The following is a 26,851-nucleotide window of genomic DNA, read 5'->3' as shown; positions in this document are numbered from 1 at the left end:
TTTGACTTAATTCAGCCAGAGTGCGGCCATGCTGGGGCAGCACCTTGAATTATTAGTCAAATGAATCAACCCCAGTACTTTTTTTTTAAGCCTGGTACTTATTCTATCGGTCACTTTTGGCGAGCCGCTAAGTTACAGGGGCATGAACACACCATTACCAGTTGTCAAGCAGTGGGAGGGAGGGGGCAAAACACAGACACAAAGACACACTCACTCACACACACACACACACACATATACTTATACAACGGGCTTCTTTCAGTTTCCGTCTACCAAATCCACTCACAAGGCTTTGGTTAGCTTGAGGCTTACAGTAGAAGATACATGAAAATTATTTCAATATTTACATCTACATTATGTAGGATTGAGACATTTCAACACAGCCATTTTGACATCGTCTATTTGACATTGCTTATTCAATGCTGACTTATTTGACATCTGCCATTTTGATATTTCTATTGTTATGATGTTTATCTCTCTTTTACTGTTTAGTTGTGTGAGTATATAGCTCTGTATGTATATGAGAAGAGGGAAGGAGGTTATGCCAAGTGGATTCAACTACCAAACTGTAATGACTTGCTCTCTAACTATCTATCTGTATGTGTATATTTCTTATTTCTTTATTGCCCACAAGGGGCTAAACATAGAAGGGACAAACAAGGACAGACAAAGGGATTAAGACAGACAAAGTGTGTAACTGGTACTTAATTTATCGACCCTGAAAGGATGAAAGGCAAAGTCGACCTTGGCGGAATTTGAACTCAGAACGTGATGGCAGACGGAATACCACTAAGCATTTCGCCCGGCATGCTAACGTTTCTGCCAGTTCGCCGCCTTATGTGTATATTTCTGAGTGCGTGTGTGCGCGCGTGCATGTGTGTGTGTGTGTGTGTGTGTGTGTGTTTCAGTGCTAAAAAGTACTATCACCAAAACAGATTTGATACCCATCAGCTGTGCTACATCATCACTATCTAAACAGCCATACCCATTCATCTCATTCTCCCACCAAATGTCAACCAATCAGATCTCTTATAATCATTAGGTATCTCATTGTTAGATAATGTACACCATGCGAGACTGGATTCAAACTTGGAAGCTTTCTTTCTGAAATGAGAGTAATAATACTCTTAACCACTATTCCATTGAAGACAGGAGATTTAAAAGACTGAAATATATGGCAGCCAGAAATATATATATATATATATCTCTTTTATCTTTTACTTGTTTCTGTCATTAGACTGCGGCCATACTGGAGCACGGTCTTGAAGAATTTTAGTCAAACAAATTAACACTTGTACTTATTTCTTTGTATTTTAAGCTTGCTACTTATTTTATCAGTCTCTTTTGTCAAACTGCTAAGTTACAAGAACATACACATGCCAACACCAGTTGTCAAACAGGGGGGGGGGGGCAAAGACACAAACACACACACACAAAATGCTTCTTTCAGTTTCTCTCTTCCAATTCTACTCACAAGGCTTTCATTGGTCCAAGGCTATAGACGAAGACACTTGCCTAAGTGCCATACAGTGGGACTGAACCTGGAACCATGTGGGTTGGAAAGCAAACTTCTTACCACACAGCCATTTATCATCTTCAAATGTGAGGTTAACAGTTTCAAAAATTATAATCTTATTGATTGGTATTTGATATATATATATATATATATGTATGTATCTATGATCCTACATGGCTCATTACAATAAATGCAGTAAAAAGAATGAATAGGAAATCAGCAGGATTAAATTTTTAGAATATAAAAAAAAAAGAAAGGTATAATAACTCAATGATTGACTGACATATTCTAACAATATGTTAAATCAATCTTCATCCTCATTTTGGTATCTATGTATTAATACTGGTGCGTGTGTGTGTGTGTGTGTATGTGTGCACTGGCATGCGTGTACATCACATGTATGCAGTATGTTAGATTTTTCATAATGTGGTGACATCTTACTCACCAAAGCACGACTACTTGTTGCAAATTTTTTTATTTGGGGGAGGGGAAATTTCAGTTTCAATTTTATTCATTCAATTGTTTTTTTTGGGTTTTTTTTTTTCAATGTTAAGAGTAAAGCGTTTGTGTGTGTGTGTGTGTGTGTGTGTGTGTGTGTGTGTGTGTGTGTGTGGGTGTGTTTGTGTGTGCATGGTGTTAAATTCAAATTGATAATACCAAGATGTTTTCTTAAACCAAAATTGAGGGCAACATTAGGATTAATTTAAAAAAATTAAGATGAGGTTTGAATCTGAACTGAATATTTAATTATATCTGTAATTTAAATTTGTATCAATAAATTTTTTTTTAAAAACCCTAGTCTTTAATTTATGCTTTTTCAGAATTTCTAACATCTGAATTTTAATTTCAAATTGAAATATATTGTTAAAAAAAAATTCTTTAAACTTTCAAACTAAAATCTTCATATGTAATGCTAAAAGTCTAATTTACATGAATATTTTAATTGATTTTACTCACACTGAAATGCTTAATTGAATAAAGTCGCATTTAGTGGTGTTATATGTTGTTATAGCATGATAAAGAAGATAGCTTTGTTTTTTGAAGATCAGTTAGAAACATTTTACAGTGTAAAGAATGAGGGTTGGTGTGCAAGTAACGTGAAAATCTTAAAACTGCTACCTAGCTGAAGCCATGATAGAGTAAGTGTGTGATTAGCATGGTTTCCTAAGACTACAAGTAGCAATATCACTGAACTTTAGGGATTATTTTTATTTTACAACTATCTAATGAATAAGACAGTTTAACAAGATGGGTGTCTTTCTTACGACTAATTCTTCAACTGTGAAGTAGAAATGGAACCATTTTTGTGTTAGTCAGGCAAAATGAACCAAGCACAGTCATGTGCTTATGCTCAGATGTTCAACAGAATGGTTACAGTAAGTTTTGAACTCATGACCATATGGTCAATAATCTCACAATTTAACTCGAGGGGTCACAATAATTTACATAAATTTTGTTTTTCCTGCATAGCCCTTTGCCTGTTCTGTGTATCACATGTGCTACATGGGATATATTACCTCGGCATCCATGCATCATGTATGATAGACATTCCCAATTTTTTTCAACCATCAGAGTAACTTGGGATTTATGAAAGGAAAACTTTATACTACTCAGAACATATGAAACAAGGAATAACTAAAAGTCTGAAAACAAGCATGGATGTTTGGGACAAACTTATGAAAATGCATTGGACAGACAAAGGGCTAAGACTCAAGGCAAGTACTCAGCTTTATACTCTTACTCTTTACTCTTTTACTTGTTTCAGTCATTTGACTGTGGCCATGCTGGAGCACCGCCTTTAGTCGAGCAAATCGACCCCAGGACTTATTCTTTGGAAGCCTAGTACTTATTCTATCAGTCTCTTTTGCCGAACCGCTAAGTTACGGGGACATAAACACACCACCATCGGGTGTCAAGCGATGTTGGGGAACAAGCAAAGACACACAAACATATACACACACGTACACACACACATACATATATACGATGGGCTTCTTTCAGTTTCCATCTACCAAATTCACTCACAAGACTTTGGTTGACCCAAGGCTATAGTAGAAGACACTTGCCCAAGGTGCCACGCAGTGGGACTGAACCGAACCCGGAACCATGTGGTTGGTAAGCAAGCTACTTACCACACAGCCACTCCTGCGCCTATATGATTTTTTTTTTTTTGTAATTATTCGTCGCAGTCATTATGGCAGAACTTAATGTTGGTTGATTGTCAGAATTTCTTTATGAATATGATCTGGTTTTATCATAGAACCAACACAAGAATAACAAATCATGTTTAAAAGCAAGAAAAGGAAAATTAGCTAGGGACATGGTGATGGTGAGGGTAATAATAATTAGGGTTAATTTCAGAGGTACATAAGTCGTGATTACGTAGGAAGTATAAGCCATGAATTGGCAGAGATAATGAAACACTGGACAAAATGTCATAGTGTTTAATGATGTTCCTCTGTATTTGGAGCTTTAATCTCATTTGATTAAGGATTTCTCCTCCAAAAGTACACTGTATGATAATGTAAGACATCATTTCACAGAAAAACAAGATGTTTTAGGTAACCAATAACACAAATGAGAATATAGCAGGTGTACAGGAACTTTAAGTAAATTAATGTTAAACCCTTGAGAATAGAGGAAGCAGCATTTGTGAAAGGATTATCGAGGGGATTAACTCATAACAGAGCTTCAGTTATTTCCCTTTGCTCACTTTTTTTGTAAAGAATCGTTGACTAACTTACAAATTCCAAACTAGAAATGTTAGCATAATAATTTAATTACAACTAAATAGTTAAGAGATATTTAAGGAATTTGCATTCTTTTGTTTCTGACAACAAAGAGATTCTTTCTCCATACCAAAAAACAAGTTATGCAACATAAAATGTGATACAGAAAAAAAAAAAAAAGTCAGATCCAAGCTAAGAAAGGAATAAAACAACAATGGCAAATGGAGACAAATTGACCTGAAGATCTTTTTCAATCCATCCAAGTAGATATGAAATCATAAATAATGAAGGCAACAGCTTAAACATCTGACTAGGATAGGGCATTAAAAGGTAAGTAAAAAAAAGTATTATGAAACCAGTTATTAAATGTTGACAATTTTCTAATACAATGGAAGCTGCTTACTGTGATCACTTTGGGACGGAGCCTTTTAGATAACAATATCCGACTGATAACATTAATAACATTAAGCAGAGGATATGTTTGGAATATCCTGAGCTCATTTGGGACCTACTTATTTTGATAATAATAACTGTCTGATAACATGGTCAGTGATTATCAGCAGTGATAAGCAGCTTCCACAGTATTATTGTATTTTGTTCTCCACTTGAAAATTTACGTGGAGGTATTTGCCAGAATGATTGAAATCTTTTGTTTAGGATTTTAACACATCACACTTAAAATTTAGAATCGTATAAATGCGATTTTATAAATAAGGAAATCTTATTCTTAAAATACTGATGAGATCAGAGCTTCAATATTAAAATACCAATATTAATTTAGAAAACCTTGAGTATATGCTGTACATATGAGTATGAATAAGCATGAGTTTGTGCCTATCTATGATCATGTGGCTACTAAACCGTATACATATCTATATGTATAATATAAATATATGTGCTTTGGTGGAAAAAACCCAGCTGATGAGGACAAAATTTGTAATATAATTATTACAATATGTTGTAACTGCTTAGCTTATCTATATCAGTATTTCAGTATAATTTAGATGAATCTAGTCATGTTTGGTCCTCTTCATGCATCTTTCTCAGGTTAATCTACTGTAAACGATGTTGAAATATTTCTGTTGTATTACCACTTCCTTAAAGTTCGATACAATTGTTCAGCTTCTCTATGTCTTCTTTGAAAAAATTCAAATAGAAATAGTTGTCAATTTTGCTCTCATTTACTGCATGAACCAAATTACACAGGTTCTTTATCTCAACGTTGTTTGTAGGTGTGTACCACTGCACTTGGCGAAAGTCCTGCTCCAGTGCAATCTAGAGAAAACAGAAACAAAATATTGTTATTACCCATTAGATATAAGAATGGGTAAGATGAAAAACAGAGAGATTAGGTACTGCCCAGATGTCGAAATCATAGTGACATCCAATGGGCAGCTGAAGAGGGGAATACATGCTTGATATGTCTGTTTGTGAATCTTTTATATTTAGGGGCCTTGTTATTTTGAGTTGTCCTTTATTCTCACAAAGTTGAACATGTTTTAGGTTTATGGTGATTTCATTGATATTGCTTGACTGACTTCATGGATAATCTTATAAGGCTAAGATTAATAATTAATTGATGGCTTCTATTTCATTATCACCATCATCATCATCACTATATCTGCTTTCTATGCTGGCATGAGTTGGACAGCTTGCTATGGCCCAAAATAGTTCTTATTGGAAGCACCTACTCTCATAGACTGGTATTTTGTATGTGCCATTTTGCATTAGTTGCTACAGATGGATGCCCTACCTTTAACCAACTACTTATAAGAGGATTTAGATACATGTTCTCATGGCACAAACAATAGAGGTAATATTACCTGACTTGGGAAACAAGCGAAGGTTGGTAACAGGAAGGGGATCAGGCTGTAGAAAACCTGCCTCAAGAAATACAGTCCAACTCATGCAAGCATGGAAAAGTGGACGTTAATATGATGATGATAGTGATAGTGGTGATGGTGGTGGTCTTTACAGCAAATGTATCCATGTAACTTAAAATGTGTACAAAGAATTTGTCAAACAGATATTTATGAAAGGCATTAAATAATTTAAACCATCCATAGCAGACCCAAATATTCTGCCTGTTTTATGTTCAAACCAGAGAGATCTGGCATCTCATACCTACCCTACAATGTCATTCCAAAAATAATTTCATCATCAAAATTTTGAAGCTAAGAGATAATGTAAGATTCATTCAAAACAACGTGAGTAAATAAGCATACATAAGCATTACATTAGCCAGAGTAATCTGAATGTTAAAAGGCTAAACAAAAGAATACAAGGAAATATAGATTTTAACATTACCTTCACCAAAAGATGTCCCAGTTGTTTGCATATGCCTTGGTTACGGTATTCTGGAGTAACGTATAAATCATCAACCAGCAGTGTCTTTCCCATGAAAGTGCAAAAGATTTTGCTAAAAAACAAATACCCTACCAAGAAGGGTGTAGCACTTGTATCTAAAATAAGAAATAAACAAGCCGAATTGTTAATCTTTATTAATCATTATACACGTATTATGCACATACTTTGTGGTGTAGGAGTGGCTGTGTGGTAAGTATATAGGCATAGAAGTGGCTATGTGGTAAGTAGCTTGCTTACCAACCACATGGTTCTGGGTTCAGTCCCACTGCGTGGCACCTTGGGCAAGTGTTTTCTACTATAGCCTCGGGCTAACCAAAGTCTCGTGAGTGGATTTGGTAGACAGAAACTGAAAGAAGTCCGTCGTATATATGTATATATATGTGTGTGTGTGCGTGTGTGTGTGTGTGTACATGTGTATGTGTATATGTTTGTGTTTCTGTGTTTGTTCCCCCTAATATCGCTTGACAACCGATGGTGCTGTGTTTACGTCCCCGTGATTTTAGCGACTTGGCAAAAGAGGCCGATAGAATAAGTACTAGGCTTACAAAGAGTAAGTCCTGGGGTCGATTTGCTCAACTAAAGGCGGTGCTCCAGCATGGCCACAGTCAAACGACAGAAACAAGTAAAAGAGTAATACTTTGAATGACTTTAATCAAAGTGACTAAATTAAGTCTCTTTATCTTCTATTTCTGCATTTAGCTTATTCTGACATGAGTTTTTCATAGTCTTCTTTTCTCACCTGTAAACAATGCTTTACAACTCTCTTAAATACAACATATAATAATAATAATAATGAAATTATTGTATACAGTGCTCAGGTGCACCACAACTTGTCAGAAAGTGCATATAAAGTACATGCAGTAATGTAGAAATGTCTGGAAAGCGAACAATGTATGAGTCAGATACATGCTTGTGTGTGTATGGAGGGGAGAAAATTAAGTGTAGTGTTGGCAAATCTCAGGAAGCATGGAAGTTTTGAAGGATTAACTGCTTCAATCTAGACATTTTTCTAGCCTTTAATATCTATTGTTTATAGGTGTTAGCATGGCTGTATAGATAGGAAGCTTACTGTGCAACCACATGATTTCAGGTTCACTCTCACTGCAAGGTACCTTGGGCAAGTGTCTTCTACTATAGCCCCATTCAGCCCAAAAGGTTAGGAAAAACTGTTCTAGATTATTCCTCATATATTTGAGTGATAATATTGCTATTGATCTTCATACCTGATACACGATGAGCCACAAGTATCACAAATTTCTGATCTTCACCAAATCCATATTTCTTCAAATCTAGAAGGTAAAAAATACAAATAACAAAAGTATGCGAATTAAATATAATAATAAATCTTCACTTTGTTTTATTTTTTTCTTTTTGTTAGATTCTTTTAAATTTCTTACATGAGATCATCAGGATTTTGGAGCTTATAATTTCTCTACCAAATAGTATGTCTTAAATATCTATCAACCTCTTGTTTAATACTGTTATAATCCAGTTTAATACCATTTCCTATCATTCAACTCAGTGCCACCTTTCATATATGTATAAGACTCATATTATAAAGACATTAAAAAGAAAAAGATAAAAACACTAGTTTAAAGCTAAAAGATTTCAACCTTAATTCTTTAATCTTTTTAATATAAACCCACCTGAGACAACCCATATTAAAGTATTCATATTTAATCAATATTTTGGTGCAATCTTAGTGGTGAATAAATGATTTTGGGGAGATTTTGATTATTCAACATCAACATAATTGTTTTATTTTGTCAAGTCCCTTTTGCATGCTAGCATGGCTTGGACAGACAGAAACTAAGGCAGGATTATTATGGCTGGACACACTTCCTGTGGTCGACCCTTGGCTATTTTTTAAGGAAGGAATTTCTTTTCTATCACAGATGAATTCAAAAGTGCAAAGTTAGTAGACAATTTGTTGATAGCCCAACCAGAAATAGCGACATCATTAATTGCATTTGAGCTGTGAATGGCAACATCACAGTGGACTTACTGCTTTTACATGGCACAAACACAGGCAAGGTCAGTTTTAGCAAGGTTTTTACAGCTGGATGCCCTTCGAAATTCCAACCACTTTACAGTGAGAACTGGGTGCTTTTAATTGGCACCTGCACTGACAGGGTAACCAAGTACTTGCAAGACAATATATATATTGGGTTGTCTGGAAAGTTTGTGCCAATTTTTAAAGGAAAGGAAAAGGTCAATAAATACTTGCCATTACATTTTTAATCAACCAAATATGAACCATTTTGTTGCACAATGCGTTTCTATCTTTCCTTTAACTTAAAAATACCCACTTCCCAGAATTGAGGGGATTTCATGGCAAAGAATTCATCGAGGTATCTTTTTACGTCATCCAAGGAATTGAAATTTTTACCATTAAGACTATTCTGCAGAGACCTGAATAAGTGGAAATCTGAAGGAGCAATATCTGGTGAATATGGAGGGTGGAGTAACACATCCCAGCTGAGCTGCAGCAATTTTTGTCTGGTTCCCAAAGCATCAAGTCCTGAAAATGAACTTTCTTATCTTCCATTTTAAAGGGTTACAGAATTAACACAGGTTATAGGAACATAAACCTTCTTCCACGAAAATATAGCTTAAACTGTGCTCTAAATGTAGGTGTAGTCAAATTCTATTTTTTTGGACTCAACCATGTTCTAAAATAAGTCAAAAGGTAAGCTACTATAAATCGGCACAAACTTTCCTGACAACCCAATATATATATATATATATATATATATATATATATTATATATATATATGTGTGAGCATGTTTATGTGGGTTTGTATGTGCCCTTGCCTAGACATTACATGAAAGCTGTAAATGAGCATCACCATTATCATTATCAGCAAGGTTGTTTATTTCCAGTTTTTCAGTGAAAAACGCATGGCCATCAGAAAATATTACCTTGCTAGGAAAGAGGTAAAGATTAGCAACATGAAAGTTATAAGGATGCCTCAACAAATTCCATCCGACTCATGAAGGCATGAAAAAGTAGACATTAAATGATGCTCAGAACAATTTTATACATATATAAAATGATTATATTTATACATAATGATGGGCTTCTTTCAGTTTCCACCTACCAAATTCCCTTACAAGGCAATTGTTAGCCCAGGGCTGTAGTAGAAGACAATTGTACAATGTGTTGTGCCGTGAGATTGAACCCACAGACACATAATTTAGAAGCAAATTTTTCAACTACATAGCCATGATTTTACGCATTTTTACAGATAATTTACTAAATCTTTTCAAATTATTGATTATATTGAAAACTAATTGAAACACACAGGTAGTTTATTCATTAGAAACATAGTAAAGAATTGGTTATCCTGAAAAGAACTTACCTTCTAAACTAAGTTGTGACTTTAAGTCTTCATCATCATCCTCTTCCTGCTCCTATTTATAAAATACAAAAGATGGAATTAGAAAAGAAAAAAATGATTTAAAAAAATGAAAAGAACCTGTCTGGCACCGGTGTCATGTAAAAATGCACTTTGTAAAGTTGTTGGTGTCAGAAAGAGCATCCAGTCATACAAAAAAACCAAAAAAAAACACCATGTTGAAATGACATCTGATTAAATGAGCTGACTCAAACTAAGACAATTTGTCCAACCCATGCCATCATGGAAAGTGGTTGTAAAATGATGATGATGCTGATGATGATGATGATGCTGATGATGATGACGATGATTGAAGTTTACTGAGTCAGTGATAATAATCTAATGCAGTTAACATTAAAAAGTTAATTAGATATAATTAAGAGAGAGAGTCAGAGATAAAAAATATATATTAGATAATGCAGGAATGGCTGTGTAGTTAAGAAACTCATTTTGCAGCCACATGGCTTCAAGTCCAGTTCCACTGTGTGGCACCTTAGGTAGTTGTCTTGATAAGATAATGAAATTATTGTATACAGTGCACAGGTGCACCACAACTTGTCAAAAGTGCATATAAAGCATATGCAGTAATGTACAAAAGTCTGGAAAGTGAACACTTGCGTGTGTATGGAGGGGAGAAAATCAGGTGTAGTGTTGGCGAATCTCAGGAAGCATGGAAGTTTTGAAGGATGCAGTCTGCTACTAGAACACTGGGTAAACACATAATGTGTGTCTGTGTGTGTGTGTATATATACACACACACACACACACACATATATATATATATAAATATTATTATTTTTAAGTCTCTCTAAAGGAGACTACAGCAGCGCTACTGGATATTAATAGTTACTGCCAAGCTAATATGGCAGTCCATAAATATAAGACGAAAGCTGCCGTTGATTAGCTCCAAGAGGCCATCACCTCCAGCTAGTTATATGACACATGAACCTGTGTCCATTATAACCTTCAAGCAGGGGAGGTCAGCCGCTTCCGCTTGCTGGTCAGGCATCTGCAGACATGTTTCGTATATATGTATGTATGTATGTAGATATCAAACAATGAGAACGAGTGATCAACACTGCATTGGTGGATAAAGAATTTTTATCTGTGTATTAAGGCTATCATTGGTTTCATGTTAAGGAATACCTCAATAATTATCAAACCTATCCCAAGGAGCATCAGTATTCATCTCCATTTTTATATATACACATATAGTATTAAAACACTATATATGAGTGTATCTGTGTCTGTGAGTGGCTGTGTGGTAAGTAAATTGCTTACCAACCACATGGTTATGGGTTCAGTTCCACTGCGTGGCACCTTGGGCAAGTGTCTTCTACTATAGCCTTGAGCTGATCAAAGCCTTGTGAGTGGATTTGGTAGACTGAAACTGAAAGAAACCTGTCATATATATGTATGTGTGAGTGTGTGTGTGTGTGTGTCTGTTTGTCCCCACAACATCGCTTAACAACCGATGCTGATGTGTTTACATCCTTGTAACTTTGCGGTTCGGCAAAAGATATTGATAGAATAAGTACTAGGCTTACAAAGAAAAAGTCCTGGGGTCGATTTGCTCGACTAAAGGTGGTGCTCCAGCATGGCCACAGTCAAATGACTGAAACAAGTAAAAGAGAGAGCCAAAGGAGAAGCAGAAAAGAAGAAGTTTGCCAAAGTTCAGCGACATGAGGACCAAAGAACTGAAGTATTTCAGATTGCAAGACAGTGTGTGAGAGAAAATTGTGATGTTACAGGAGAGAAATGTGTCTGCATGGATGATGGTGCACTTGCTTTTAATGATTCTGCAAAGGAAGGGGCTTAGAGATACCATTATGAAAGGCTGCTGATGTGGAGAATGAATGGGAGGAGGAGAGCCTGCCAAATGTTGACCCTGGTAGATAAAGCAATTAAGGATATGAAGTCAGGAAAAGCCCCTGGCCCATCAGGAATCAGTGCTGAGATGCTTAAAATATCTGGTGGTGGGGGCTATGGCTTAGTCACTCATATTGTAAACCAGGTGGTTCACGAAGGAGTCATACCCAATGACTGGTATAGCAGCACCATAGTCAACTGCTACAAACGTAAAGGTGATGTTTTAGATAGAAATAACTACAGGAGTATCAAACTGCTGGATCAGGTGATGAAGGTCACAGAGAGGGTCATAGCCCAACTAATTAGGGAGAGAGCCAGCCTAGATGAGATACAGTTTAGTTTTGTGTTGGGTAGAAGCATCACTGATATTATGTTTCTGGTAAGGCAACTACAGGAGAAATACCTAGCCAAAGATAAACCCCTGTACTTGACTTTTGTTGGCTGGGAGAAAGCCTTTAACAGGGACCCTGATCCCTTATCTTGTAGGTGATGTGGAAACTAGGGATAGTAAGAGCTGTACAGGCCCTATCAGTAAGGTAAGGGTTGGCAATGAGTATAGTGAAGAATTCTGGGTAGAAGTAGGGGTTCACCAAGGATCAGTCCTCAGCCCCCTCTTATTCATCATAATCCTCCAGGCAATAACAGAGGAATTCAGACAGGCCGCCCATGGGAGCTCCTCTATGCTAATGACCTTGCTCTCATAGCTAAATCACTACCAGAACTAGAGAAGAAATTTCAGGTGTGGAAGCATGGTTTAGAATCAAAAGGTCTAAGAGTCAATGTTGCAAAAACCAAAGTCCTAGTAAGTAAGAAGGTGAACAAATCACAAACCCCTTCAGGTAGATGGCCCTGATCAATCTGTAGAAAAGGTGTAGGTAGAAACTCCATAAGATGTACCCAGTGTAAGCTATGGACGCATAAGAGGTGCAGCAACATCAAAGGAAGGTTAACCGGGATGATAGTTTTTGTATGCAGTAGATGCACAGGGGCAATAAACACCACAGATACTCAGAAAACAGATTCCATCACATGCCAGTGGGAGAAACTAGAAGTAGTTGATAGCTTCCACTACCTAGGTGATCAAGTTAGTAGTGGGTGTGGATGCTCAGAGAGTGTTACCACTAGAATAAGAATAGCCTGGGCAAAGTTCAGAAAGCTCCTACCTCTGCTGGTGACAAAGGGCCTCTCGCTCAGAGGGAAAGGTAGACTGGATGATGCATGTGTGCTACACAGTAGTGAAACATGGGCCATCACTATTAAGGACATGTAGTCTTGAAAGAAATGAAGCTAGTATGATCTGCTGGATGTGTAATGTCACTGTGCACACACAACAGAGTGTAAGCGCCCTGAGAGAAATGTTGGACATAAGAAACATCAGATGTGGTATGCAAGAGGGACAACTGTACTGGTATGGTCATGTGCCTCATGTGGATGAGAAGAGCTGTGTGAAGAAGTGTCACTCCCTAACAGCGGAAGGAATCCATGGAAGATGGAGACCCAGGAAGACATGGGATGAGGTGGTGAAGCATGACTATCGAACGTTGGGCTTCACACAGGCAATGACAAGAGACTGAGACCTCTGGAGATATGCTGTGATTGAGAAGACCTGGCAAGTAAAGTGAGATCAGAGCCATAGCCTATACCAGTGTCATATAACCAGCCCAGTTAAAAAGTACCTTTGAATCGGTGGATGACACACAGTACTTGAGGAGACCTACTGAGTTAAGTAAAATCAAAATCACAATCTCAATCAAATCAAAATCAAAATGGAAATCGCAGTTGAGACCGATGCCAGTGCCACCTGACTGGCTCCCATGCTGGTGGTACACAATAAGAACCATTCGTGCATAGGTCAATGCCAGTGCCACCTGACTGGCTCCCATGCCAGTGGAATGTAAAAAGCACCATCCAAACATGGTTGATGCCAGCTCCCCCACCCCAACTGGCTCCTGTGCCAGTGGTATGTAAAAAGCACTACCCGAACATGGCTAATGCCAGTACCGCCTGATTGGTTCCCGTGCCGGTGGCATGTAAAAAGCACCCACTACACTCTAGGAGTGGTTGGCGTTAGGAAGGGCATCCAGCTGTAGAAACCTTGCCAGATCAGATTGGAGCCTGGTGCAGCCTCCTAGCTTGCCAGTCCCCAGTCAAACCGTCCAACCCATGCCAGCATGGAAAATGGATGTTAAATGAAAATGATGATGATAATGATACATACACACACATATATATATATATATATATATATATATATATAAATAAATAAGGATAAGATCGTTAATTTAATTATTGATAATATCAAGTGGCCAGCATGGGTATAAAAACTTTCAAAGGTAATAATTTAATGTGGTTTTAGAGTCAAGTTTTGGCTGCTATTTCCAGCGTGGAGGTATCTCTTAGATACCCTAAATTAGAATTATATATATATATATATATATATATATATATGTATAGTAGAATAATAAACAAAAAGGGAAATGACAAAGGTCTCTAACAATGCAGAGAGGAAAGTAGAAAAAAATCCTTTATATATTTCAAGTACAAAGACCCAACTTCAGAAAGATACAGTCAAAGAAATGCACATCTGTATAGACCCTTCCATTTGGAGAGCCAAATGGGCAGTGACTGTTTTATTTTGTGTTTGTACTAGCAGCAGCAGCTCTCCAAATGATCTTACAGTTAGGTTGGCAGCAGTGGCAGTGAAGGTGGTTGTTTACATCGATGTTGTCGAAGGTGGTAAATGCCATCGTAGTAGTCAGCGATGGTATCGTCTACCTCGGTGCTGTTGGCAATAGTAGTAAATAAATGTCATTCTGCACTGAAAGCAAATTACCATGGGAACTATAATGCTCTTCTTCCGCGCGTGTGTGTGTGTGTGAGTGCGTGTGTGTAACAGTGTGTGAGAGTGTGTGCATGTGTGAGTGTGTGCATGTGCATGTGAGTGTGTGTGTGTGCACGCATGTGTCTGAGTGTGTGCGTGTATCTGTGATCATGTGTGTCTTTGTGATCATTAATGTCCCTCCACCCAACTCTGCCTGACAACCAGTATTGGTTTGTTTGTGTCCTCGTAACTTAGTACTTTGGTAAAAGAGACCGACAGAACAAGTACCCAACTTAAAAAGTAAGTACTGGCATCAATTCATTCAACTAAACCATTCAACATGGTGCCCCAGCATGACCACAGTCTAATGACTGAAACAAGTAAAGGACAGAAGATAATTAAAAAGCGAAATGAACAAAGCAAAATATCTCAAATGGACGAAGGACATAAATTTGGATAACTTATTTATCCATATTCATACCTTTGACCTTGGTGGGATTTGAACTAAGAGCCCACAGAGTAAAAACGTATACCACAAAGAATTCTATTTGATGCTCTAACGACTCAAAATAGCAATCATTTAGTTACTGATCAAGTACTAGTGTTAGCTGGTGTGAGGGAGGACACCCAGCCATGAAAACTACCATAAATCCTTGAGTATAGTCTGCCCTTGAGTATAATACGCAGGGGATTTTTAGGGGGCTGTACCTCTGAAAAACTTAAACCTTGTGTATAATAAGCACCTCTTCTCTAACTTGAGTCAAGGAGGTCTATATAACGTCCTTGGTTTGTAAAAATGTATACGGTAATGTCCTTTATTATTATTGTATATATAACATAATGCAAACGTGTAGCTTTTTTGTGCATTTTGTTTGCAGAAAATAAAGAAATAACGTTTAATAAATGTTGCTTATTGCAAGTTATGGATGATTCTTTTATGACTTCATTGCTTCCAGGTTTAGCTGAAATGCATCTGAATAAACATTGCCGGACAGCAAATAGAGACTCGGACATTGCTAAGAAAATAATTTCCATTTTTAACCCCATATATAGTACGCACTAGGGATTTTGACCGTTAAATTTTGGGAAAAAAGTACGGATTATACTCAAGGATATACGATATGCGAGACAAGTGAGGCATGGTTGGAACACCAGTTGTAGGCGAGCAGTAACATGGATTAGGGTATTCAGCTTGTGGTCTGAAGGTTGCGGAGTTCAATTGTTGGGTAGGGTGATACATTATGCTCTTGAGCATGGCACTTCCTTTCATGTTCCTGCAACGAGCATGGTTGTGTGGTTGAGATGCTTGCTGCCCAACCACTTGATTCTGGGTTCAGTCCCACTGTGTGGTACCTTGGGTAAGTACCTTGCAGTATATGCCTTGTAAGTATATTTGGTAGAAAAAAGCCCATTACACGTGTGTGTGTGTGTACGCATAAGTGAGTTGGTGTGTCCCTGTGTGATTGTTGTAAACAACTGTCATCATCATACAGAGTGTGTTTTCTTACCTTTCTAGCTATGGGAAAATACAGCTTTACTTGGAATCAGATAAGGGTAGGTGGTAGGAAGGGTATTTGGCTGTAGAAAACTTGCCTGAACAGTAATAAGTAATAGCAGGTGTTAGTACAACCATATCTTCTTCCGGCTATCACTTGCTGGACATTTCGCTGAGTCAAGGATGAGAAGTTCCTTGAACACATCTATGTCTGCTCATGACTATATAAACACCTAAATCAGTTAGGAAAAGCATTGTGGTGTGGTAGCTCACATGCCTCAATGACCCTAAGAGCTATCCCAGTGGAGCACATGCTCCTGTTAGGACCTTTCATGCTGGACAGGTCAAGAGATGGAGAATGGACTAATATGGATTGCTTCTTCCTAGAGGTAGAAATAGGTTTGCACAGGGAAAACAACCCTTCCGAAAAAAAGCCAAGTTACAGAAACATCAATGACAATTAAAGCAAGATAGGCGTAAGAGTGGCTGTGTGCTAAGTAGCTTGCTTACAAACCACATGGTTCCAGGTTCAGTCCCACTGTGTGGCACCTTGGCCAAGTGTCTTCTACTATAGCCTCAAGCTGACCAAAGCCTTTTGAGTGGATTTGGTAGACGGAAACTGAAAGAAGCCTGTCGTATATGTGTATATATATGTATATGTATGTGTGTGTATATATTTGTTCCCCCAACATCGCTCGATTACTGATGCTGGTGTGTTTATGGTCCCGTAACTTAGTAGTTTGGCAAAGAGTCCGATAGAATAAGTACTAGGCTTACAAAGAATAAGTCCTGGTGTCGATTTGCTCGATCAACTAAAGGCAGTGCTCCAGCATGGTCACAGTCAAATGACTGAAACAAGTAAAAGAGTAAAGAGTATACCTGGCACCTGGCCATACTTAAGAAGACCCATGCCCACAGCAGAAGTGTTAAGACTGAGCCTGCTGGTGGTGTAAAGCACACATGATGGTGCCACGTCACATAAAAGTGCCATTGCAGTGCCAAGTAAAAGCACTTGTGCAGTGCCACATAAAAGCGCCCATATGGTGCCACATAATAGCACCCAGTGCACTCTGTAAAGTGGTTGGCATTAGGAAGGGCATCCAGCCATAGAAACCATGCCGAATCAGACTAGAGTCTGGTGCAGCTCCCCAGCTTGCTAGCTCTGGTCAAACCATCTAACCCATGCCAGCATGGACAATGGACGTTAAATGATGATGATGATATAAGAGAAGAAGGCCTTCTCTCATGGAAATATATGGTGCCCTCCGTACAAACAAGGCAGCACTAAGAACAGTCCAGAGTCAAGAACAGTGGAGAAAGGTCATTGATGGCCAATGTTCCACAAGAAACAAAGAGCTTAAGTTAAATATGGTACATACATGCTTGCAAGTGACAGCTATTCTCATCATCTTGAGTTTAACCCCAAGCAATCTTTGTAACAAGACTGAACAATAATCATAGGGGGTTATATTTTTTATTATATAGAAGATGACCCCTATAATTAACAATCCAAACACATTATGAATGTTACCCCAGAAAACACAATGGCTTATCTTCATCAAAATGGTATAAAAAGAAAAGGGTTATTTCCATAATCATTTCAACCAAAACCATGTGATGAAGACAATTTTAACCTTTTTTTTTTTATATTATTACTATTAGGTTACTTTTGACATCACTTTTCTGTCATTGTTAGATATATAAGGATGTTGTTGTTGTTCTGGTTGCTTTTTTATTGTGATTGTTTGTTTACTAAAACATGACCTTCACATTCTGTTAGAAAGCCAAACTAGGTTGTTCCATAATCCTAGCTTTTAGAAGCTTCATGCCAGAGTCACAATAAATACTCTTTTTCCCCCCTTTTTTTTGTTATTTTTGTTATGCCTCTGCCACCCCTCCTCTAATTTCTTTGTTGTTGTCTTTTCTTTATCTCTCTATCCTTCCCTCACTATTCCAGTCAGAAAAAAAAAAGACATGGCTTCTACAATTTCAGCAAATGCAACACAAGCAGAGGGATAGGAGAAGAGAAAAGATGATTATGGAAAGAGAGGGAAGAGAGACAAAGAGAATGATACAAGAGAGAAAAGAAGGAGAAGGAGAGAAGAAATGGAGGGGAAGGGATGAGATGAGGGGAAAGGAAACAAGGGAGAACAGAGAGAGGAGCAAAGAAAGAGGGGGGACAGGGAGGCTTACACATAGCTGAAAGGGCAGGACAATTGAAAACCAATCTCTTTAATATTTGTGACTTGACAAACACACCTTAAATCTTTACATTTTTATTAAAACAACCACTTGGTGAAAAGTCACCATTAACCCTTTTGTTACGGTATTTATTTTGAGATGCTCTGTGTTTCTTTGAATTACTTTAAATATAACAAAGAATTTAGTAAAATAACTTAGTTATCATTAAGTTAGTGTTAGGAACATAAATTGTGACTAAGGTTTGGTGGAAGATTTTAATGCAAAACTTATAAAAATAAGACATTTGTACTCAGAGCCAGAGCCGGTTTCAGCCGGGTTGGTAATGAAAGGGTTAACCCTTGACAGAAACTGCAGTATTGCAGACAAAATTGTCACATAGACCAGAGACAGTTGTTTATTTCATTTTGAATAAATTTGGAATTTGAGTTCTTCCAAAGTTGGTGCTAAGCTAATTGGAAGCCACCATAAGATAGTTGTGTTCAATTGGAGAATCAAAGTTGCTTTGGAATGTAAACCAAAGTGAATGGCGAACTCCAATCAAGTTTAAATACTGGGATGAATCTGATAAAGAAAAATTGCAAAGAACTGTAGAGAAAGAGCTTCAGAGAGTATAAAACCTTCTGTGGGTATCCCATATGTTCCAATCTGAACTGCTTAACCCTTTACCAGTCTAAAGCACATACTTGTGTTCAGACTTTTAGTTAGCCCTCATTTCATATAGCCTACCTAATATAATGCTTTCATAAGTCTTAAGTTACTTCAATGGTTGAAAAAATTGAGAATGTGTATCGTATATGATGCATAAAGCTAAGGAAATACAAGAGTGGATTGAAAAGTTGATAGGCTGACTATGAAGGAGTGGTGCTACAGCTATGAAATCTTGGATGCATTAATTTCAACCCTTCTTTTCTTCTTTGCTTCTTTTCTGATAAACTCTTTGCTTCATTTCTGATAAAATCACACCGATTGTTCAAAGACTTCAAACGTAAATAATAACAACTTCTCTCGAAAATGGAAAAAAATTGCCATTATATTGTTATCAAGTACCTGCAGAAAAGGGGTTTGGCTCCCCAAGGAAATTCATACTGACATGGTTGCTATATTAGGGGATGACGCTCCAGCTTTATCAAGGGTGCAAAAGTGGGCAGCTGAATTTAGGAGGGAAAGGGAGAGTATTGAAGATGACTCAAGGTCTGGATGTCCTACAAATATCACCACTGTGGAAAACATTGATCATATGTTTCAATTACATTTAGATAGTCTATTGTCTATTTGCTTTCACAGAGGTCCCATGATGTCTTCCACATTTGCCAAATGTTTATAGGCACTAGCCTTCAAAACTGATGATTGCATGATTAAGAAGCTTTTCTTCCTAACCATGTGGTCTTGGATTCATAGTCGAAGACATTTGCCCAAGATGAAGCTTCTAATATACTCCCAAGCTGATTGAAGCCTTGTGAGTGGATTTCATAGATGAAAACTGAAAGAAGCCCATCATATATACATGTATGTATATATCATCATCATCATCGTTTAACGTCCCATTTTCCATGCTAGCATGGGTTGGACGGTTCGACCGGGGTCTGGGAAGCCAAGAGGCTGCACCAGACTCCAGTCTGATCTGACAGTGTTTCTACAGCTGGATGCCCTTCCTAATGCCAACCACAACGAGTGTAGTGGGTGCTTTTAACATGCCACCGGCACGGGGGCCAGAGGAGGCTGGCAAACGGCCATGATCGGTTGGTGCTTTTACATGTCACCGACATGGACGCCAGTCGGGAGACGCTGGCATCTGCCACATTCAGACGGTGCTTTTTACGTGTCACCGGCACGGGTATCATAACTACAATTTCCATTTGATTTTCATTTTGATGTTGGTGTTGACGTACTTGACTCAGTAGGTCTCCTCAAGAACAGCGAGTCACTCTACAATCCAAGGTTAGCACAGCAGGCCATCCTGCGAGCCATGAACTCACTTTATTTGTTGGGTCTTCACAGTCACAGCATATCTCAGAGGTCTCGGTCTTTGTCATTTTCTCTGTGAGGCCCTACATGCCACCAGCAAAGGTATACTATATATAGTCCAACCCATGCTAGCATGGAAAACGGACGTTAAACGATGATGATGATGATTCGAGTGTGATTGTTACCAGCATCGCACTACTGGCACTCGAGCCCTGTGCTAGTAGGATATTAAGAGCACCATCTGAGTGTGATTGTTGCCAGAGCCGCTATCTGGCCTCCGTGCCAGTGGCACGTAAAAAACACCATTCGAGCGGGATTGTTACCAGTATAGGCTTACTGGCACCCGCGCCGGTGGGATGTGTAAAAGATTCAAGCGAGGTCGTTGCCAGTGCCGTCTGACTGGCCCCATGCCGGTGGTATGTAAAAGCACCCACTACACTCTCGGAGTAGTTGGCGTTAGGAAGGGCATCCAGCTGTAGAAACTCTGCCAGGTCAAGATTGAAGCCTAGAGCAGCCATCTGGTTTGCCAGCCCTCAATCATACGTCCAACGTTAAATGATGATGATGATATATGTGTGTGTGTGTGGTGTGTGTGTGTGTGTGTGTGTGTGTCTTTGTGTTTGTTTGCCACTACCATTTGAGAACTGGTGTTGGTTTGTTTATATCCCTGTAAGTAAGACATTCAGCAAAAGAGACTGATAGGATAAGTATGAGGCTTGAATGTAATTAGTGGGGTCTGTTTGCTCAACTAAATCCTTCATGGCAGTGCTCCCACATGGCCACAATCCAATGACTGAAGTAAAAAAAAAAATCTACTGCTACTAATACAGCTGTTGTTGAGTGCTCACAATTACTTCTTTGCAAATAAACTTGAAGCATGAAATAATTGAAAATAAATAGTAAACCAGATTTTTTATGGTTCAATACAACTTGTAATGACAGCTTTGATGTGTACCATCTGGTTCACTGTGCAAAGCACTCAGGATATTGACATCCTGCACTCAGGATGTCAACATCCTGAGTGTTTCGCCCATAAGAGAAACCCAAAAGTGCATAACTGTCACCATTCCCAGTTTATTAACTTAGCACAGAGTTTGAACCAAGGGAAGCAAAACGAATTTTTTTTTTTTTTTGCTTCTAGCACTTACGCTTGTATTTTGAATCTGATTCGAAATAATAGGAAAGGAGATGAACTTCAAATTGATTACAGTTCTATTATGTTGTTTAGGTCCAGTTAAAATGTAGTTACAGGGAATGAAGAAGAGTCAGTCACAAATATTGTTCGTTGTATGACAAGGCAGTCACACAAGACTAGATTTTTCATTGTGTACGTGACGCTCAGGCACGTATATTGACAATTTGGTTTCTTGCTTTGCTATTCGGGGGGTGTGGTTTTAGCCTTTTAAGGACGCTCTTAGTTCTCTGACTGAAGTAAACAAAACAGATGATATAATATGAATGCGATCAATGTGTAACTTGAACATTTATATATATATATATTTGTTTTATTTATATTTCCTGAGCGCCATACTAATACAATTGTTCGTTTGTTTTCCACCTGCCTTCGTCTTTTGTTTATTTTCATAAAGCTTCCCGTTATATATATATATATATATATATATATATATATATATATATATATAATATATATATATATATATATATATATATATAAAGAAAATGAAAGGAGAAAAACAGTTCGTGAGAAAATCATACACCTGGGGTATGATTTTCGCACGAAAATTTTAAGTATAGATTTTTTTTAACCTTCATCAACAGTTTTTTTTTTCATTATCTCTTTTTTAAAAATCAGAACATCATCCTTTTTTTTAATAAAAAAAAATAAATAAAATCACAAGCCGGATGGCTGAAACAAGTAAAAGAGTAAAAGAGTTAATGAGAAATCTCAGTCGTGTTATGTGTGTATATTAGTTACACGGATGAAGAACGGGGCATCATGTAATAATAACTGCATGGTTTTCAAGATAAGGAAAACTAGTATTTTCAATAATGGAAACATCCAGTATTGCATTGTTTCGCTGTAAATCAGTGATTCGGGATGTTGTTGTTGTTTTTTTTTATTTCGCCATACAGTGGACATACAATATTTAGATAAAAACATTACTAACACAATTTCCATGGAAATTTGGACAAAACTACGTTTTACAAAAATTTTGGGCGAAAAAAATCCCAGAAATCTATTGCTTATTCTCCTTTATCAATAATACTTGTGTATAACAAAATTATGAATAAAACGCTTTTGAAGATGCTTTATAAAATCATATTTTTGAAAACACACGGCACACCTCGATACCCGTTGAGAGTCACTGCGTTAAATGAATAAGTGCCTAGGACTTAAATCATCATTCTTCGAAAATCTAAGCCCCAAAGCTTAGATTTTTCCCTTTTTCTTACAGCAAAATAATTTATTTTGCTTTTAAACTATTGAAACCGATATGCGTAATTGTAGAATTCGTTGAAACTAACTGCTTTGAGAAAACGAAATGTTAAAGCAAACAGACCCTGTGATGACGATGATTAATCAAAGTAAAAATAAATTGAGAGGTAATTCTTTGTTTAAATAAAATACGAACTTTAAAAATTACAGGCATCAAAAGAAATCCAGATAGGATTTTCTGCGAATTAACGAAAAATCCAAGTGATTTAATGCATATAAGTAGCGCCAGAAGTGATGCAATAATATATATATATATACATTGAACAACGAGAATGTTTGTTGATAGTGCGACTGGCAAGTCAACAAAACACACCACGTTACTATGCAAAATGTACACAACACGGTTAGTTCATGAATACACAGAAAGAATTCTCTAAGATATGAGAAATTCTTAGATGTCAGCTTTAAAAAAAATCCATACAGAGAAAAGATACAACTATAACATATCAGTATGTGAGATTCATATGAAATTATTCGAAATATTTACCGCGAATAACCGTCTAATTTCTGGACAGTCCGATTCCACAGCAACTCTGACCGTATACGAAGCCATAATTTACATTAATCAAGGGAAGCAACCATTGTCTACTATTTAAATCCTCGCTTGTCAGTGGTGGGGATTGCAATGAAAACTAATGGGAAATTTTGCTTAAATAGCACATCTGTCAGCTTTACTATTACTATTATTACTATTACTATTATTATTATTATTATTATTATTTTATTTATTTTAATTTTTTTTTTACAAATATGATTTCTGACCTTTATTAACATAAATACGGCAGTACTACATAGTAATTAGAGCGTTAGCACGATTAGATTGGTTAATATAAATAACAATTGTACACGCGCGTAAACAGAGGCACTGAACGAATATTATTATAGGTCGCGTGAATTAAATATGTATGCATGTGTGTATGTATGTATGTATGTATGTATGTATGTGTATGTATGTATGTATGTATGTATGTATGTATGTATGTATGTATGTATGTGTGTATGTATGTATGTATGTGTGTATGTACGTATGTATGTTCATGTGTGTATGTTTATGTGTATGAACCTACGTAAATATGCATGCTCATGTGTATGAATCTACGTACATACGCGTGTATGTATGAATGTTTACATGTATGTTTATATGTCTGTGTGTATATATGTATGCATGTATGTATGTATGTATGTTATGCTAGCATGTATGTATGTACATGTATGCTTGTGCACGAGTGTGTGTGTGTGTGTCCGTCCCAAAATAAATATTCATTGCACGTTCTGCTGCGATAAGCAATCATATGACTGAGCTTATGTAATCCAAACCGTGTGAGAATTGGATAATGGGACAGTGATGCTTCGTTTTATGTACATGTAATGATGGTCAACGAAAGGACAAGAGAACTGCCAAACGATTAACCAGTCTCCAATTCCTAGATCCCAACGACGCGACATTACTTTGGAATGCAATAAACAAGACGGGACATGGGTGTTTTACCAAAGGTAAAATTACGCTAAGCGTAGAACTTCGGAAAATTGAGTAACTAGTAGAATGGCATCCAGAAACAAAGAAAAGCATATCTACACGAGTGTGCCCCCACACGACTTTGTTTCCTCATAACTTACAAAAATAAAATAGAGTTTTTAAATAAAATGTTTTACAAATACGATAATATAGGGATTTGTTGTGAAAAAAATATTTTGGTGGCGGCGGCGGCGGTGGCGGTTGTGATGGTGGTGTTGGTGTTGTTGTTGATGGTGGTTGTGGTGGTGTTGTTGTTGTTGTTGGTGGTGGTGGTGGTGGTGGTGAGGATGGAGTTTTAGTTAGTTCGCCCGAGTCAGCTTCGTTTCTTCATAACTATCAGGAAAAAAAGGATGTTTTTTTTCAATGATATTTTCTATAAATATCTTTGAGATGGAGTAGATTACAATTATATCGAACTTTAATGTGAATATATATATATATATAAAAATAAATAAATGGTGGACGTGCACACATATATATAGTGACACAACTACATATGCGAGTATATCCACAAAATGAAACTTGAAATTTTGTAAACAACTTATGTGTGTCAGTTTGTATGTATGCACGCCTACCAGTTTTCTCTCTTTCTCTTTTTAACATTAGATTCCGACATAACCGACATTTATATAATCTGAAAGGTATCTGGAGAGAACTTCATTTTTAAAAAATCCATTTTTCTGAAAGTTATGAGGTAACAAATCGGGTACGGGACACACCTGTACAGGTAATCGGGTACGGGACACACCTCCCAAAACTTCAAAATACAAAATAACACGTCCGATTCATTTACAAATGCATGCAACCACAAAAATGCGCGGATGCATGAAAATTTGCATCTTTTCTTAAAAGTGTTCCACTCATGACCATCCTGTCTTTGAAAAGCATTCCAACCGCGTCTTTTCTACCTTCTAGCCGCGACCATCTTGCGTTCCAAATGTGAACATCTCGTCTATTTTTAAACCAAGCGTTTTTAATATCACATTACCATTTAAAAATACATAAAGGACACAGCATTCTTTTCTACTCTAGGCACAAAGCCCGAAATTTTGGGTGAGGGGGCCAGTCGATTATATCGACTCCAGTGCGTAACTGGTACTTATTTAATCGACCCCGAAAGGATGAAAGGCAAAGTCGACCTCGGCGGAACTCGAACTCAGAACGCAACGGCAGACGAAACACCGCCAAGCATCTCGCCCAGTGTGCTAACGTTTCTGCCAGCTCGCCGCCTTATAAAAGACACAGTATTCTTTTCTATACTAGGCACAAAATGTTTTGGGAGGGGGGGCAGTCAATTAGATCGACCTGAGTACGCAACTGGTACTTATTTAATCGACCCCGAAAGGATGAAAGGCAAAGTCGACCTTGGCGGAATTTGGACTCAGGACGTGAAGACAGACGAAATACCTATTTCTTTACTACCCACAAGGGGCTACACACAGAGGGGACAAACAAGGACAGACAAACGGATTAAGTGCGTAACTGGTACTTAATTTATCGACCCCGAAAGGATGAAAGGCAAAGTCGACCTCGGCGGAATTTGAACTCAGAACGTAGCGGCAGACGAAATACCGCTGAGCATTTCGTCCAGCGTGCTAACGATTTTGCCAGCTCACCGCCTTGTTATTTTCTACTCTAGGCACAAGGCCCGAAATTTTGGAGGAGAGGGCCAGTCGATTAGATCGACCCCAGTACGCAACTGGTATTTAATTTATCGACCCGGAAAGGATGAAAGGTAAAGTCGACCTCAGTGGAATTTAAACTCAGAACGTTTCTGCCAGCTCGCCGCTTTATAAAGGACACAATATTGAATAACGTACCTTGTCAAAGGCACGTTCAGTAGCGTAGCAAAGAGGGAGCGAAGAGGCGGTCCGCCCTGGGCGATGCTTTTATGGGGACAGCACTTTGGGGTCTACTGCATAAGAGGGACAAACTCAAGGGATATCCCGAACGACATACACTTTAACTATTTAGCTATTGGGGTACGTTGCTTGAAAAATTAAAGAAGAAAGAAAGAAACGGGATGGTCATAGGTCAGTTGAATCAAGACTGACGCGGGGTTAAACAACAGTATCAATTTAGAGACAAACTCTAACTCTGTGTCTACGTGCGTGCGTGCATGTGTGTGTTTGTACAGCAGTCATCCAACTTTCTCTCACTCTTACTTCCTGTTTCTGTTGTACCTGTATTTCAAAGGGCCGGCCTTGTCACTCTCTGTGTCTCGCTGAATATCCCCGAGAACTACGTTAAGGGTACACGTGTCTGTGGAGTGCTCAGCCACTTACACGTTAATTTCACGAGCAGGCTGTTCCGTTGATCGGATCAACCGGAACCCTCGTCGTCGAAACCGACGGAGTGCTTCCATCCATCCATTCCAAGATTGGCTGGAAAATAAAACATAGGGCTAAACAAGAAACATCTCAGTAGTTAACAAGCAAAATCTGCGAGAAATACCATATTTTAAAGTGTATAAGGGCTTAAAATTTGGGAAAATGGTTTTGTAAGGGATTATGA

The 26,851-nt window shown here is 37.7% G+C and overlaps 1 protein-coding gene across 1 annotated transcript; it reads right to left on the bottom strand.

Moving 5' to 3' along the window:
• Positions 1-3,689: 3,689 nt before the first annotated feature.
• Positions 3,690-23,463, bottom strand: LOC115216437 (diamine acetyltransferase 2-like). The gene is made up of 5 exons (XM_029785773.2): positions 23,309-23,463; positions 9,976-10,027; positions 7,836-7,901; positions 6,553-6,707; positions 3,690-5,520 (listed from the first exon to the last, which is right to left on the bottom strand). The coding sequence occupies exons 1-5, from the start codon at positions 23,372-23,374 to the stop codon at positions 5,344-5,346; spliced, it is 516 nt and encodes a 171-aa protein (XP_029641633.1). The 5' UTR covers positions 23,375-23,463; the 3' UTR covers positions 3,690-5,343.
• Between the last annotated feature and the right edge of the window lie 3,388 nt (positions 23,464-26,851).

Source organism: Octopus sinensis, linkage group LG10 (assembly GCF_006345805.1).
Source record: "Octopus sinensis linkage group LG10, ASM634580v1, whole genome shotgun sequence".
Lineage (NCBI taxonomy): Eukaryota > Metazoa > Mollusca > Cephalopoda > Octopoda > Octopodidae > Octopus > Octopus sinensis.
Note: the sequence above shows the minus strand (reverse complement) of the source record. Positions and strands in the feature narration are given on the sequence as shown.